We start from the raw sequence: 16,693 nt of genomic DNA, 5'->3' as shown, positions 1-16,693 counted from the left end.
AAAATATTTTCCCATTTTTTCCCATTTTCCCATTTTTTTAACACACACTTTTTATTGCAGTATTTTTGATAGTAGCAAATCCTTAAAAGTAAGAGGCTAAAAACGGATTTTTAATATATTACTCCGACTTCTTTTTAATCTAAACTTATAGTCATGATATGGCGATAACATAGAAGTCATTTTTACTGAGGTAACAACACGAACATCATTTGTTACTCCGGCGGTAACGTTATTTTCTATCAAGGAGAACAAAGGTATAGGTAGGCATCATGCTGGATTGATGATTAATCAGTATATTTTTAATGAGAGGTCTGCGATTGTTAAAGGTTATAGATATAAATTTCTTCAGTGTTATATTAATCTGCTCCGAGGTGCATAGTTCCTGATTTCATATTTATGAATTAAAGCATTCCTTGTCACCGTATGATCCTAAACTACGTCTCTATTGAAACGAAAATTATCGAACTGGTACCATGGCCTGTGCTCTCACCTGATCTCTACCTATCGAAAATGGATAGCATATGATGAAGAAATAACTTGCAATCCTTACGAAACTTCAAAGTTCAGCTCCAGTACTGAAAAGAAATCCTCGCTTCGTTTGGAAATTATTGAGCACGTAATTCATAGAAAAAAGTAATAATAAGTATGACAAATCCTTGTACACCATGCCTGCACGTCAAAGGTGACCGCGCACTTTATTGAACTGTCACATTATCTTCCAGTATCTTTTTTTCAACTATGAATTTCACTTACACCCAATTTTCTATCAAATTGTTTCTTTGGAAAAGGAAAGTTATTATTAAGGATCTTTATTATTGCTTTTTTTATTTTATTATAATTTTATTATTATTATTTTAGATTATTCGTACATCATGTTTCCCACCATTCCGATATAGACTTTCGACTGTCATTATTAATTACATTATAATTTTCATTATTTATTCATATATACACACAGCAGCAGCAGCAGCAATTGCGGGTCCGAATAGAAGAAACTTTTGAAAAATTTAAAACTTCGCATTATTTAATCCCGGGAGGCATAATTTATGCACAAAGAATAACACACAAAAGAGACCGAAATTTTTCCCTCAGTGATTTTATAATGAAATTTTGATAGGGATTTCTTTGACATATATAGATTTAGAATTGTAAAAATTTAGATATCTTTAAAAGAATGTGATAAACATTAAGGATTTATATCCCTTCGCTGAGAGCGTGAGAGTCTGTTGAGTTTTATAGAGCGCATCCATAATTAATGAAATAAAAAATTGGGAATTGGATCAGGAAATAAGAGAACATTTAAAAATAAAGTTAATAGGGTTAAATTGTGATGAAAATTGAAATCTAAAGTTGTCAAGAATTATTCCCTTGCACATGCAACGTTGAATAAATTTTTACTTTAAAATATCTGTAAAATTAATGGTCTTTTATTTATCAAGTTTTCGCATATGCGCAAACATATCTACCATTGTTAGCATTGTGCTTCTACTCTCGAATTCAACAACAATTAATAACAAAAACTGGCAACCGTATTTGGAATCTTACAACTCTCTCGATGATCGCGCGAGGCTTGGCTTGGTGCATAGAACGGCTGGTCGTTAACTCTTTTGAGGTCCTCAGTTCAAATCTAGAACTGATACATAGTTTTTATATGCATTTTTTAAAAATTTTTTCTAATCTAAATTACTCAAGAATTATTCCCTTGCACATGTAAAGTTGAATAAATTTTTACTTTAAAATATCAGTAAAATTAATGGTCTTTTATTTATCAAGTTCTCGCACATGCGTAAACATATCTGCCATTCTTAGCATTGTGCTTTTACTCCCGAATTCCACAATTATTAATAACAAAAATTGCCAACCGTATGTGAAATCTTACAACTCTGTCGATACCGTGCGAGGCTTGGCCTGGTGGATAGAACGGCTGGTCGTTTAACTCTTTTGAGGGCCTCATTTCGAATCCCGTGCTGATATATAGTTTATATATACATTTTGTTTGTTTTTTTAATTATTTTTAAATTTTTATTTCTCTGGACAAAATCTAAAGTTCTCAAGAATTACTATAACAAATTCATGGCAACATATTAAAAGAAAATTCCCTATTAGTCTCAATCAATAAGGGAAGAGTTCTTCTACGAGGACGGGGGCCCTGATAAGTCTTTTGTCGAAGTCGAAGATATGATCAATATTTCCGCCGCCAGCGTTAACTGTTTTTGGGAGGCCTGTCCCTGGAAAATGCATCAGGGGCTTTCCCTATGCACGATTGAACTCTTGTTCGAGAGCTTCCTTTCGGCAGATCGTATCGATTGTTACTTTCTATCGTGATCCAAGACCTGTAATTGAAATATCACCAGTAACATCGTATCAAGGATTTGAATAACACCTCTCTTTGAAAAGTATTGATCACTGGTATTTGTGACTTTATGATATTGGTTACGTAATAACCGCTCGCAAAATATTCGTCATCCTTACAGATGAAGCTCATTTTTCGCTCCATGGCGACTTTAGTTAACATCAGAAACCGTTGCAAGTACCCGTCGAGAACTGTCATGTAGACAGTCGGACATGCTGCACTCTACCGCTGATGGATTTGGGACACGCCTGCAATTGTTAATCACCTGGGGTCGAGGACATGTGGAAAACATATTGCAGTAATAAATGATTTGATAACATTATTTTTGGTATATGCGCACCCACTCTTTCACTTATGTGTTTTGTGGTGAAAGCTTATAAGCCAGTTAACAGCTAAGCTACTCGAGCAATATCTTTCGTATCGTGGTCATATTACTGGGCTGCTAACTACAAGGTCCCAGACTCTATCCTCACTCAATCCAATTCACCAAATTGGTAACTTCGGACGGTGAACCTTCAACTTTTGTACAGCTGTTGTGGCCCCATCTACCCGCAACCAAAGTCTTCAGACTCACTTGACGCAGCAACCAAAGTCGCCAGACTCACTTGGCGCAACAGCATCAGCAACCACTCACCCACACACGCTCGCCATAACGTTTGGCGCTTCTCAGCTGGGTACAGACAAATTAGACAACAGATAAATAAATCACCACTCAACAGCCATACCGTTCGTCTCACTGGAGGGAGAGTATGCGGTGAAAGCTTATAAGCTACGCTACTCGAGCAATTGTTTTGTATCGTGGTCATGTTACTGGGCTGCGAACCACAAGGTCTCAGGTTCTATCCTCGCTCATCGCAATCCGAATCCGACACAGTTTTTTGAATAAATTTTTTTCCTTATCTCTAAAAAAATCCCGCGAAAATCCTGCAAACCATTTTTTATTTTGCTCAATTTTCTGGGTTTTATAAATTTTTAAAGTTTTTACGAACTTTTTGCCTACTCTGTATTCAGCATAGACCAAACATAAAAGGTAGATGTTTGCAGGAATTGCAACCTCTGGTACTGAAACAGACACTTATCACCATGCCAACATAGCCTTCGAATCCAAATAATCTGTTCCTTCATTCAAGAAGATAATTTACTGCTTTATTTTTTTTTTAAATCTCTTCCAGCTGCTTGATTTAGTTTTTGTTTTTGAAATATTATTTAAGCTATATTTACATTGTTGAAATCTCTCAAAATCTTTTCATAAGTTACAATCTGCTTTTTTTGATTTCGAATCCAAATTTTAACATTTTTTTTTAATCTCCATGCCTTTTTGCCGACTGGAAAACAAAAGTTTTTAGAAGAAGAGAATATTTAATGACTTAAGTCTAAATTTTTGTATTAACAGGGCTCAATTTTAACATTTTTCATTTGATGTGTGTACTTTCTTCGCAATTGTCTCAAATTTTGTCATCGTTCCCACGCTGATTCTTCTATATTCTACATTTATAATAGGAACTCGTTTCTCAAACGAACGATAATAATAAGGTAAGATATTTTGCTTCTACTGCTTGCATAAATTGGATCAAAATTTGTTATTATTACTTTAAATTGTTATTATTATTTGTATTATTAATTGTAATTAATTATTTGTTATTATTACATTTTGATTCCGCTTGATTAAAATATCTGCCAATAATAATGTTGTTTGTATTGAAATATTTTCTCACACTTAATGTGTTGCATTTTAAATTGAATTTTTTTTCAATAAATCAAATTAACTTTGTTTTCCGTTTATATATAAGTATATATTTTGTGCCTACTCGACTTATTTTTATTCATTATTTTATTCGAGAAATTTTTATTCATCTTTTATGTTTAGAATATTTCTCGTTTAGCAATATGCAAAATTCAGGAAAACGCACAAAATGATTCGGATAATAGACCGAGTTGATACTTGGAGGAAATTGGATTTGAAAGTTAATAAAACAGTCATGTGCAGGGCCAGATTATCAGATAGAAAGAAACTAGACATTTGCATAGAGTCCACAGTGTGTTTCATATTTGCCTGATTCTTTGACTTTTCGAATATTAATATAGTGTCTGTCAACCATAGTTTTGATTAGTTCAAAGTCAAAACTTGAAATTGTAAAGGGAAAGCAATCTTGAACTGTTTTTGTTAAATGTATCCGCAGCTTTTGACCTAAATGATTATATACGAATCTGATATTAATTTCTGAAAAGTCACAAAAGAAATTCGATACTGAGTAGTGCACTCAATTTCAAAATAAAACCATTATCATTACTTTTCATGTGCAATTTAATGAACGCTTTACGCATTTGATAAAGCTTCGCATTATTATCTTTCCTCCAAACAACTCCAGTCAGGTCGGAGATTCTTGACTTTTAAAATTAAATAATTTTATTTATTAAAGTTATTTATTATATGCATTTTTAATATAATGCTAGATATTAAAAAAAAAAAAAAACCCTCTGACAATTTAAGCCTCAAAATTGTAATTTTTCTTTCTGCATTCATTTGTATATTCATGTTTTCTTACTTTACCTTTTCAAATATATTGACATATGATCCTGCCGACATTAAATTATTTAAACTAAAATGTTTGATTGAACTTATGGAAATAAGTGTTTTTTGCTTGCGAATTGGATGCGAATGAAAGATGACTTCAAAAAACCCCTAAAATCATATGGGTATGTAACCATTTGTAATCTGCTGAATTTTAGTTGCTAACTATTGCTATTTAGAATAGAAGTTGATTCTTCGACATCAGGCAAATGAAAGCATTTTTTGAAAGAGGAGAGATATGAAACACAGTGGATGGAATTATGGGATATAATGATTTTGTTGAATTTGTCGCATCCACCTTCGCCAATTCTTATTAGTTATATACATGGTGGTTATAATTAAAGTTCCACTTTGAAATTGTCATAAAAGTGAAAACTAGTGGACCAAATGTTATCAAACTTGGTAAGGCAATATTTTAAAGAAGGTCATGGGAATTTCTTTTCTACTAAAAGTTCAAAAACTTACCACCAGGGGGAAATGGCGCTGTATGCAATATTGTTAAACAAAATAAGACATCGGTTTAAAAGGTGTTTAATCGTTTCCGAAACGAAACTGTTAGTGGGGTTATGTAAAACCGCAATGGCTTGCAGCAGGAAGAAGCAAATGATTTATGCAGATGCGCTTCCCATGTCATTTGGTTTTCCATAAAAAAGTAAGCCTGTATGTTGCAGTTCTCATTGTTACGAATCGACAATGGCTCTAACCATGCAAGTAAATGTTTTTCTTGTTAAAGGTTATTATGAATGTGATAGCATTAATTGACATGCTTTGCGAAGGTATTATTCAGTGAGAGGAATAAACTAAGAGTTCTTGATGAGAGTGCATTAATGCGATTTAACTTGCTTTCAGAAAATAAATGCCGCATTGAAAATGTTTTGTAACACATTTCAGGAACGATTAGACATTTTAAACTGTCTTTATATCCTATTTTGTTTAACAATATTGCATACAGCGCCATTTCCTCTGCTGGTGATGAATTTTTGAGCTTCATTATTATTATTATTATTATTATTATTATTTTTGTAGAAAATTAATTTCCATGACCTTTAAACTTTAACCAAGTTTGATAACATTTGATCCATTAGTTTTCCTTTTATGACAATTTCAAAATGGAACTTTAACTATAACCACCCTGTATATTCAATACCGCATCCTAATACAAGCATGTTGCGTTTTGAAGTGACGACGTTTGTAAAGCACATCTTTTGGACAATCGGTATAAATATCGGCATCGATTTATAAATCTAGTAATAAAATCGTGAAATTTTATACGGCTTATTACACTGCTTTATTTTGTCCATCGCATAAGTATGGACGGATATTCCACTGTCCAAATTGTGATAGACCCCCCCCCCCAGCAATTTTGTGGAAAATTGGCACATATTTTTACTTTAGGTCTATTCCGTCTTTGAATATTGCTCTTAGATACAGCCTAAAATTGTTTTCTTGGATGACTCCTGTACGTCTTAAATGTGTAGATACATTAAATATCAATTTTAGCGGATACGAAAGTTTCTTTTTCTATACTTCTGATGAAAGAAATATGAAATGGAAAACGTTAACAAAAGATGAATTAATTTTTAATATACTTATCTGCGTTAAGACTGCGTTTGAAACATGCAGTTATATCAAATATCAATGTGGAAACTTTTCTTTGATATTGCAGTATTTTTTTCTATAAGTTGTATATAAAAATAGAAAGAAAGATATATCAAACATAACCTATTTTTATTGCAATATATCTAAGTCAATAAAAAATATATAAATTTTACCTTTCTATAAATTTTTTTGATACTCGACTAGATTGAATGAGTTTCCATTTCTTTTCACAAGAAAAAATGATTTTATAAGTTTATCTGACATTAATATTAATCTTTTACTAAATAAAATATAGCAGGTGTTAATCAAAATATATTGAATTGTTAATTTTAAATTGGCAATATCACAATCATAAGAATTAGTCTTTCTCCTTTTGGGCATTCTTCTGGGTAGTCTTAAAAATGTCATTACGGCACTATTGGTCAAAACTATTGGTAGAGGTTAAATAGTCATTAAGGTCGAGAACTAACCCTACGCTTTGGGGAATCCTATATCATTTCACTTCTCCCGTTCTTCTCGGTAGTGGAATCCCATATCATTGTTATATGCACCAAAGAAGATCACATTGAACATAGAATACATCCTAATTTGGAATAGAGTTTATGCTGAAAATAACTTTGATAACATTTTTAATATTTAAAGTGGTGTAGAAGTTTCACGCAATGATCGAATTGTTCAAAAGCTATGAAAAAAAAAAAAAAAAAAACTGAAACCTCCCTTCCCCCCTTCCAAACTTTTTAGAGGGACGTAAAATCTTTCCAATAGCATTATATGTAAATCTTTCTACTTGACCGTGCTATTAAACCTGCTCACTACGTTTCGTTTGAATCCTTTAAAGGTGTATGGAATTGTATGAGGTTTAAAACATAAGAAAACAGATTTTTTAATAGATCGAGGTTTTTTTAATTGAATTGTTTCTCAAAATTTGGCAAGAGAAATATATTAAATTATCGTAAATTCTGGAGTTTTGGTGGAATTAACACTGCTTGACATGTTATTGTGTATTTCAGGAATTCAATATTTCATTGCTTAATTTTTAAGAATGGAGCATTTAAATGTTCTGAACGTTTTAATGTATAAACTGTAATAATTTTTAATTAGTAAATTGACTTGTCTTGTATATCTAGAGTTGATGATCACTTTACAAACGGAGAGTAAAGAAATGTTTTCTATTTCTTAAATATTTTTAATAATAAAGCTTAATGTGATGAAAATCCCGTAAATATAAAACTTAAGATATTAAATCTAATTAAAAGATTATTAGCAATATGAAAAATTTTTGAGGAAATGTCTTCCAGACTTTTTCATGGATAAGAAACCTGCAGTCTTGCTCTAAAATGTTGATATAGCAATTTCTGACGAGACAAAATAGTTCAATTCTCATAATAATTTAGTGAATTTTTAACATTAATGAATTATAACAATTGGTGAATTTTTCATTTAATTGTAACTTAAACATTTGTATTTCAGTGTATGGAACAAGCTGCGGCATTGCTTTTACACAAAAATTGACGTAACTTTTTTTTTGTCTTTTCAGTTTCAATACCTTAAGGAAACAATTATTCAATATAAAGAGGTGCCAATTCAATCCGGCATTCCAGTCTAAAAACAGAAGATTTCAAGATATTTTCTTCAATCTTGCATGTTGGCGACCCTGAATTCAACGTTGGATCAAATGGATTATTGAAAGAACAACCAATTTGTACACGATACAGTGCTTCCATTCATATACTGCAACGTAGAATCTTTCTTCAATCTCATTCATTACAAGTAAAATCGTATGATTTTGGAATCTTAACGGAACACATGCATGTTAAAGATGAAAACGATTTATTATGAAAAATCAGGTTTTGAAATGTGAATTTAGTGTTCTAAAAATCTCGAAATGTTAATTAATAAAATTAAAGAATAATCGCCAAATTATGAATTGAAAGATGTGCAGGAAGTTTTTCCTTTGCAGGTTGAAAGAAATTTCAATAATTTCCACGCGATGCCCATATAAACGGATTTAGGAATTCTCCAAAATTGAATTTTTATCTTATAGCAATTTAAAAGTTTTGCTTATCCTTATGCTAGTTTTAATAGAATTTTCATCTATAGTTCATTTATAAATATTCAAAAATATTAATTTATTATCGAATATGCCGCGAGTTGGCCATTATCATCCGAGTATCTCATAAGGGTTAGTCACTGGAAATGATTAAAAACCGAAAGGAAGATCCCTATAGGAAGATTACCTATTTCAACGGTTCTAATGACAAGTCATCGGAAAAATTTCTTCAGTTCTTTACCGATCGGGATACCTAGAACACAAGACCACCCTTCGTTCAAAAGTTTATATGTGTATAATACTTCGCTCATGTTATCTAGTAAATAGGATAATAGTAATTTTTAACTGGCTTCGAATATGTTAGAAATATAAAATTTTCGGACGAGTTCGTAAACGGCCCCTCTAGTTCAAAGGGGTAGAAATTGCGGGAGGGATGAGATTTTCATTTTCTTATAACTTTCTTAATATTGAAGATAGAAAAATAAATGAGCCAAACTAGCGCCTCATTAAGACGAATTCCTTTTGTATTTAGTTTAGATAACTGCAATATTTTAGAAGTTAGGGGCGCAAGTTAGGGGCTGTTTCTAACATCAATTTGTTGCTAGATTGCATAGCTTAGATGTAAATGAATCTACTTTTGCCTTCCAGCTTACCGAGAGGGAATTTTTTAAATTTTAAATTTGTAGAATGAAATCGAGACTGAAGAGTAAAACTCACTCACTTTGAACAGATAATTCAGAAATTTATTTATAATCGTTGAAATTGTTTCCATGCTGGTTTTAAGGTCATATTATATTAAAAAATAATTAAGAAAATTTACTCCAGATTGTAACCTCGGAGTTTCAGCAGAAGTGAACAGAATTGCAAGATGATCCATTCTTGAAAAGATACTAAATTTTCGAATACTAATTATTTCCGATTAATGAATGCAGTATTAAAAGAAACAACAAAGTTTTAATAATTTTGTTGATCGAATTATGAGTCGTTAAATTTTATCAAGCAAGAGATTTCTCATCGAACTTGATCACAATCAATTTTGCAAAATTGATTATTTCTGCAAGTGAATAAACTATTCAGAAAACTAAATGTAGCATTCGTTTCAAGCATCACTTTAACATTCTTTACAAGCAAATTGTCAAACGAAGTTATTTTTGGAAAGTCTCAAATTTATTAGTGCTTTATTATCTATAAATTAATATAATTTAATAATTGTTATCTAAATATTATGAATTAATATAGACAGTAATCTCATTTATCGTAACATAAACCAATTTTTCATAGCAATTTAGTTGAGTTTTTTTTTTAATTCCCCTCGATATCTGATAAAGTCTAATGGCTATTTCTGGGAAGAAACACTATTAATGTCTGAGGGCATCAATAAATTTTCTTTAAAACTAAAAGCTCGGAATCTCTCATTTTTTTGTCGTAACTATGCATCGTATTCTGAGCAATGCTTTTCAAAATAGGTAGGTGTTTTGAATTTTCAGCAAAGGTGAAACTTTTGAAAGCTAAAAACTTTCTTTACATCCTATGCATGTTACTTCTTTGAAATATAATCTTAATAGCTCTCAAATATTTTGATAGATTAAATTTTTACTCTTTAATTAAAATCAATAAATAATACTTTTTGATACTATTGAGATTAATTTCAAATTATCTACGAAATTTCAAAGAAAATATCTAAATTGCTTTTAAATAAAATTTAAAAATAACTAGAAAAAAGTTCTGCTGAAAAAATCTCAAAAGCACAAAACCTTGCCCGACTGATTCAGTTTGATACAGATATTAAGATATTCATTATTTATCCGAGTGGTGTTTTTATTGCATCAAGATGAATACAGTGAACTGATTCAGAAAGGAAATATTAGAAAATGAGATAGGATTTACTCTTTACATATTTCCCCACCGAAAATGTTTATTTAAATGAACATGCATATCTCTGCCATAATCCTCATTACTGAATTACCGTTAAAATACCTTGTTTGCTTCTGGTTGAGTTGTGTGCGCATAGCTCAGAATGAATTTCCCAGAATGGTATGTGTAGTGAAAATTTTGTCCTGTTAGGCAATATGCTAGTCAAATTGATTTTGCAATATATCAAACGCACGTTTTTATAGTGATTATTTTGAAGCTTCAAAACTGAAGTCAGATAGGTTGTGCGAGGAAGAATCAAATTTGTAGGTTTTCTGAAGAATGGGAATGTCGGTCTTTGTAGCAATTTATGGGCATGAAGAGATGACGGATGAGATTAAATGAACTATTCGGCCTTACAATCTAAAGAAGCGTTAATTTCATTTTTGATACAAATGTGCGGAGCGAGTACAGTTTAAAGGGAATGCATGAGAATTGTAAATCTCGTCGAAGTGGATAATATGTGGTTTGAGATAATGTGGTTTGGGCTTTGTTTAAATGGGTAATGTGTGGAGTGGTAATTTGGAGGTTGGAGGGAGTGGGCAATATGTGTGGAGTGGTAATTTGGAGGTTGGAGGGAGTGGGCAATATGTGTGGAGTGGTAATTTGGAGCTTGGAGGGAGTGGGCAATATGTGTGGAGTGGTAATTTGGAGGTTGGAGGGAGTGGGCAATATGTGTGGAGTGGTAATTTGGAGGTTGGAGGGAGTGGGCAATATGTGTGGAGTGGTAATTTGGAGGTTGGAGGGAGTGGGCAATATGTGTGGAGTGGTAATTTGGAGGTTGGAGTTAGTGGGCAATATGTGTGGAGTGGTAATTTGGAGGTTGGAGGGAGTGGGTAACATGTGTGGAGTGGTAATTTGGGAGTTGCACGGATCAGGTAATGTTGGCAGTCTATTAGTCACATCAGATATGCGTCTTCACAGTGACTATATGAAACCTCAAACCAGAGGAGTTCATTAGTTAGAGATGGGTCGTGTAAAGACAAATAGATATGAGGGCTTGGGAGTAACAATATAGGGATATGTAGTAAGTGGGGTCGAGAATAGGTGAAATATGCAGCAATAATTGTTAGCGTATTGTAATCAAAAGAAGTTTTCGTTTTATTTTATATAAAAAAGCGTGGAGTGAGTATAGTTTGTTGATGTGAATGAATGAGAATTGTGAATTTCGAAGAAGTGGCTAATATGTCATAAAAATTTTGAGACTTGTTGAAAATGGTGTGGAAATTTGAGGACTGGATGGGGTATGTATGTATGTGTGGAGAGACGATGTAATGGCCCGACAGAGTGTAATGTTTGTGAAGTCATGATTTCGGTTCTGGACGGAGCGGGAAATATATGTCGCGTGTAAAAAAAATTTGGAGACTGAACGGAAATGTGAATGGAGGTGTGAAGTTTAGGAGCTGGACAGAGTGGGTAATGTGTCTGTATAGAGTATGAAGATTTGGGGACTGGTATGGTCCCGGTAATGTGTGCGTTCTGAGTGGTGCTTTGGGGACTGGTATGGTCCCGGTAATGTGTGCGTTCTGAGTGATGCTTTGGGGACTGGCTACGGAGCGGGTAATGTGTGTGTGGTGTGGTGCTTTGGGGACTGGCTACGGAGCGGGTAATGTGTGTGTGGTGTGGTGCTCTGGGGACTAGCTACGGAGCGAGAAATATGTGTGTGGTGTGGTGCTTTGGGGACTGGCTACGGAGCGGGTAATGTGTGTGTGGAGTGGGGCTTTGGAGACTCTCTTCGGAGCGGGTAATGTGTGTGTGGAGTGGTGCTTTGGGGACTAGCTACGGAGCGAGTAATGTGTGTGTGTGGAGGGTGTTTTGGGGACTAGCTACGGAGAGGGTAATGTGTGTGTGTGTGTGTGTGGAGGGTGCTTTGGGGACTAGCTACGGAGTGGGTAATGTGTGTGTGTGGAGAGATTCTTTGGGGGTTGGACGGAGTGGGTAATGTGTGTGTGCGGAGCGATTCTTTGGGGGTTGGACGGAGTGGGTAATGTGTGTGTGTGGAGCGATTTTTTGGGGTTTGAACGGAGTGGGGAATGTGTGTGTGTGGAGCGATTTTTAGGGGGTTGGACGGAGCGGGGAATGTGTGTGTGTGGAGCGATTTTTTGGGGGTTGGACGGAGCGGGTAATGTGTGTGTGTGTGGAGTGATGACTAAGAGTGGTTTATGCAGTGAGAATTGTTGATCGTGACAAAGTGATGTGTGTGGAATGTAAATTGTGCACTTTGTCATTATTTGAAGTACCTAATCCATAACAATGGCTAATGTGTAGAATGAATCCTGAGAACGGGAGAAATGCGTGAAGTATGATTCTTGTCGTAGATGTGTCTGCTGTGAGAAGAGAAATGTCGCAGACTTGATTGGCGTACTATAGTCAAGAGAAGCGTTCTTATTGTTTTACTTGTAAATGTTTTATACATAAAAGTTTTGTAATGTATAATTTACTTATTTCTCAATTCTCCAGTTTTAGAAGACGTTAGAATTTCACATGCCTAGAAAGAATTTCGTTCGATGAAAGTTGAAATTATGTGGGCAGTTTTACCTGATAGATTTCGTAAATTAGGGATGTGACCAACATTTCCACCCCTTTTTTTACTTCGTTTTGTAAATTTCCTTCTGATAGTTCTAATTGAGTGTGAGGCAGTAATCCAAATTCTTTTAGCATTCAATGGGTATTAATATTTTGGTCAAAACTACGTATTTCGCATGTTTATATATATTGTCCAACCGTTAATGCTAACAGTTTTGTAATAAAAGGTGGTAATAGAGATCTTCAGGTTTGAAATAAAACATTAAAAATTTAAATAATTTTTTTTTAAGAATTTGATTGTAATAAGCCGTATAAAACCATATAAAATTGTAATTTTATTACTAGAATTGCAAACAAATTCAGTTTTGATAAAAGACGAGCTTACAAACGTCGTTATCTACGCGCAAATCGCTATTGGAGAGAATTTTAGGATGCGAAATTTCTTCCAAAAAGAAGCGAATTTAATTTTGATTAATGTATCTGTACATCGATGCAATTAATGTACGGTACGTAAAATTATTCATGCTTTAACTATCTACATTAAGGGATTATTATTTCGGCCAAGTTAAAAAAAAAATCCCTCAATATTTTCAGTAAGAACTAGAGAATTTTCTTGATTCGGTATCCAATTTTAGAAAATTTAGTTTCCCTCATTAAATTAAGTCATGGAAAAAAGATTTCGTAATAACATAGAACTTTAATTATATTAGTTCCCGAAATACCATTTTGGATTTATCAGATATCATATCCAGGATCAAAAGTGGAATGCTTTTACTAAATTTAACACTAGCATGATATTTAAAAAATTTACTTTTTAATTAGATGTCAACAACTCGATTGAGGATTTCTAATTGTGTATAAAAATTCAGTTCACTAAATAACACGCCTCATTCCACGGAATGTCCAATAATTAATTATAATAGTTATAAATGATTATAATAATTTTAGTAAATCTGATTCTGTCGAAAAATAAATTTGTACCTAGCATCTCTTTGAAAAGAATAATAGTTAACTGAATAGTTTTGTAGCGAATTAGGATGAGCGGGAATAGAACATAGGACCTTGTGGTTCGCAGCCGAGTAACAAGACCACAACACAAAAGCAATTGCACGTGTAGTGTAGCTGTTAATTGGCTTATAAGCTTTCACCACAGTTTAATTTACTTGTAGATATAATCTAAAATTTCAAAACTGATTGCATTCGAATTCGGTAGAAATATCTGATTTGATTAAAAATTAATAGCTTATAAAACGATTAACAAGATTTTTTTTAGAACTTGCGTTGTTCCTGCACAATATTGTATTAATCCAACAGGAATAACTAGCATTCGAAAATCAATCACCTTTTTTGGGATAAGTCATGCGTGCAGTTCCATTTATAACTGTTGACGCTCTAAAGATATAATCCGAAGTTTGCTATCGCAGTTCTTAAAATCTGAAACTGCTATCATTTCTTTATTCTTGAATTAAATTTTGTTTGAATTATCCTTTCAATTAGTCTAAAGGAATTAGTAATTACGGTTTGTTGTCGCTTTTTCTTGATGCTTTTATTCAATTTATTTTCTTTAATATGTTCTTTTTATTCGATAATTGCAATGTTCTCCGTTCCTTTCGTCTTTCTGTGCATGTTCCTAACCGTATCCTTCATTGTGAGGTATATCACCTCGTAGGCAGTTTGATTTGACATAATTCTATATTTCTTCAGCCATAAATTAATAATTCATTGTGAATATCAAAGAATTCTTTTTGAAGTTAGGAATAAAATAGCGGAACATGATTGGTAGATAAACTCTTACTCGTTATGAATAAAGAAAATTTTTCTGAGTCGGAAGCATTTTCTGAATTCTTTAATTTTGCAGGTATTTGTTCCTTCTACCAGCTTTAATTCGGGCACTTAAGTTGAAATAGCCACTTGTACAGACTACGTGTATCCAATTGCTGTTCCAATTGATTGAAATAATCCGAAGGACTATTTCAAAGTCGGAATGACGCCCTTTGATCCGTGACCGATGATAAGTATATCGAATGGAATTTTTTTTCTGAGTTAAAATGCTCTGATATTAAATGAATCCTTTGATTAATCAAATACGAATATATATGGGTCGAATAAAAGGAATTATTATTTTTTCAATACTAAAATTTATCAAGTAGAAATGTAAGAATAGGTAAAACTATTTTAAATAAGGAATTGTAGATAATTTTATATAAATTTACCATCAAACAATTTTAGATTTATAGTATGGGAAATATTGAATTCTGTTCGAAGTCAAAGGAATTTTTTCTGATAAAGAACATCCTCGAATTTCATGATTTAGCAATTCTTCGTTTCTTTTTGATTTAATGCATTTAAAAAATTGAATAGTTAACTAAATTTCGCTTGATAGAGTAGTTTAAGAGTAACTCTAAATATTACATTTAGCCTAAATTTGATAGTTGAAAATTCCAAAATCTTATGATCTTGCTGTTTGCGTTCCATGTGATTAATCTAGGATCATTTAGTACGTTCTGAACTATTGATGATGGCAGCGTAGCAGATAGCCATAACACTTGAACACCTTCTTACACACCTGAATTGTGTCATAAAAAACTGAGTAAAAGAAGTCTTCTGAAGATGATGCTCAGTGACTGCATTGGAAATCGACTCTGGAGTTGTGCATAAATAGGAAACGTTGCTCAGTTATTTAACAACATTGCGCCAAGAATATGCGAAGCAAAATTTTACATATTTTTTCGGTATCTCGTCAAGATCGAAGAGATTAAATTTCTTAAATTTAATTTTTTGAAGTAACTGTTCGTAGGAAGCGAATGAAGCAATGAATTCTTTGGTAAAAAGAAATTAACTGGAAGATCCCAAACCTGAAACAGAATGGAACGCGAAACCACAGGCAAAGATAAACTTCAAAATATCGGCGTCGAATTCAAATCGACAACTATTTCTTAAAGAATAAACCCGTAATGAAAACATCCATTTTGATACTCTGAAATTCCTGGAAAATTTTTACCGAGAATTTAGTTTTTATTCTTTATGTTCTAAGCTGCTGACATCACTCCACTTTTCCAGAATTTTAGAGAACCGGTTTAGAAGGTTTACAGCTTCAAGCTTACTTCCAGTTTTTAGATCTCAAGCCCTGAAAATTTCCATCAACATTTGACATAAAATGACTTGCGGTATAACATGACACTTTCCTCTATCTATTCCTTGGATACTTTTCTAGTTCAAGATCCATCTTCTGTCAATATATCAACTATCCTGGACACAGAGTGATTTCTCATTGTTGGAATCGGCATTCTCGGAGTTCAAAGACTAGGTAAGTTGCTAAATATTAATAATAGTTGTGGAATTAATTTTGAACGGTGTTATGTTAATACTGAAAGATCGTTCAATTCTTTAAAAGAGAAAACGGTTATTTAAAATTAGTAGTGACAATCTTGGTAAAATTCAGCGTTCATTACTCGACAGATTGTGTATCTTTCAAGATTGAAGTAGGCTTAAAACCTAATGTTCCCGTAGTGGCAGCAGTGAAGGTTAAAAATTAAAATTTGATACTTTTTTAAAAATTTTTGTTAGTTTTTCAAAATTTACATTAATTGTTTTACTATACGGAACATCAGTTCTATTGAAAGACATCAAAAGTTTTGAAAAGAGCGTCAATAATATACTCAACGAGATAAAATAAATTATT

General features: G+C 32.8%; 1 protein-coding gene across 1 annotated transcript; it reads left to right on the top strand.

Annotated features, from left to right (window-relative positions):
- The first annotated feature begins 10,983 nt into the window (after positions 1-10,983).
- On the top strand, positions 10,984-11,325 carry LOC129971684 (uncharacterized). The gene has a single exon (XM_056085660.1). It carries the CDS (start codon positions 10,984-10,986, stop codon positions 11,323-11,325), a length of 342 nt encoding a protein of 113 aa, XP_055941635.1.
- Positions 11,326-16,693: the final 5,368 nt, after the last annotated feature.

This window comes from Argiope bruennichi, chromosome 6, assembly GCF_947563725.1.
Source record: "Argiope bruennichi chromosome 6, qqArgBrue1.1, whole genome shotgun sequence".
Taxonomy (NCBI): Eukaryota; Metazoa; Arthropoda; class Arachnida; order Araneae; family Araneidae; genus Argiope; species Argiope bruennichi.
Note: the sequence above shows the minus strand (reverse complement) of the source record. Positions and strands in the feature narration are given on the sequence as shown.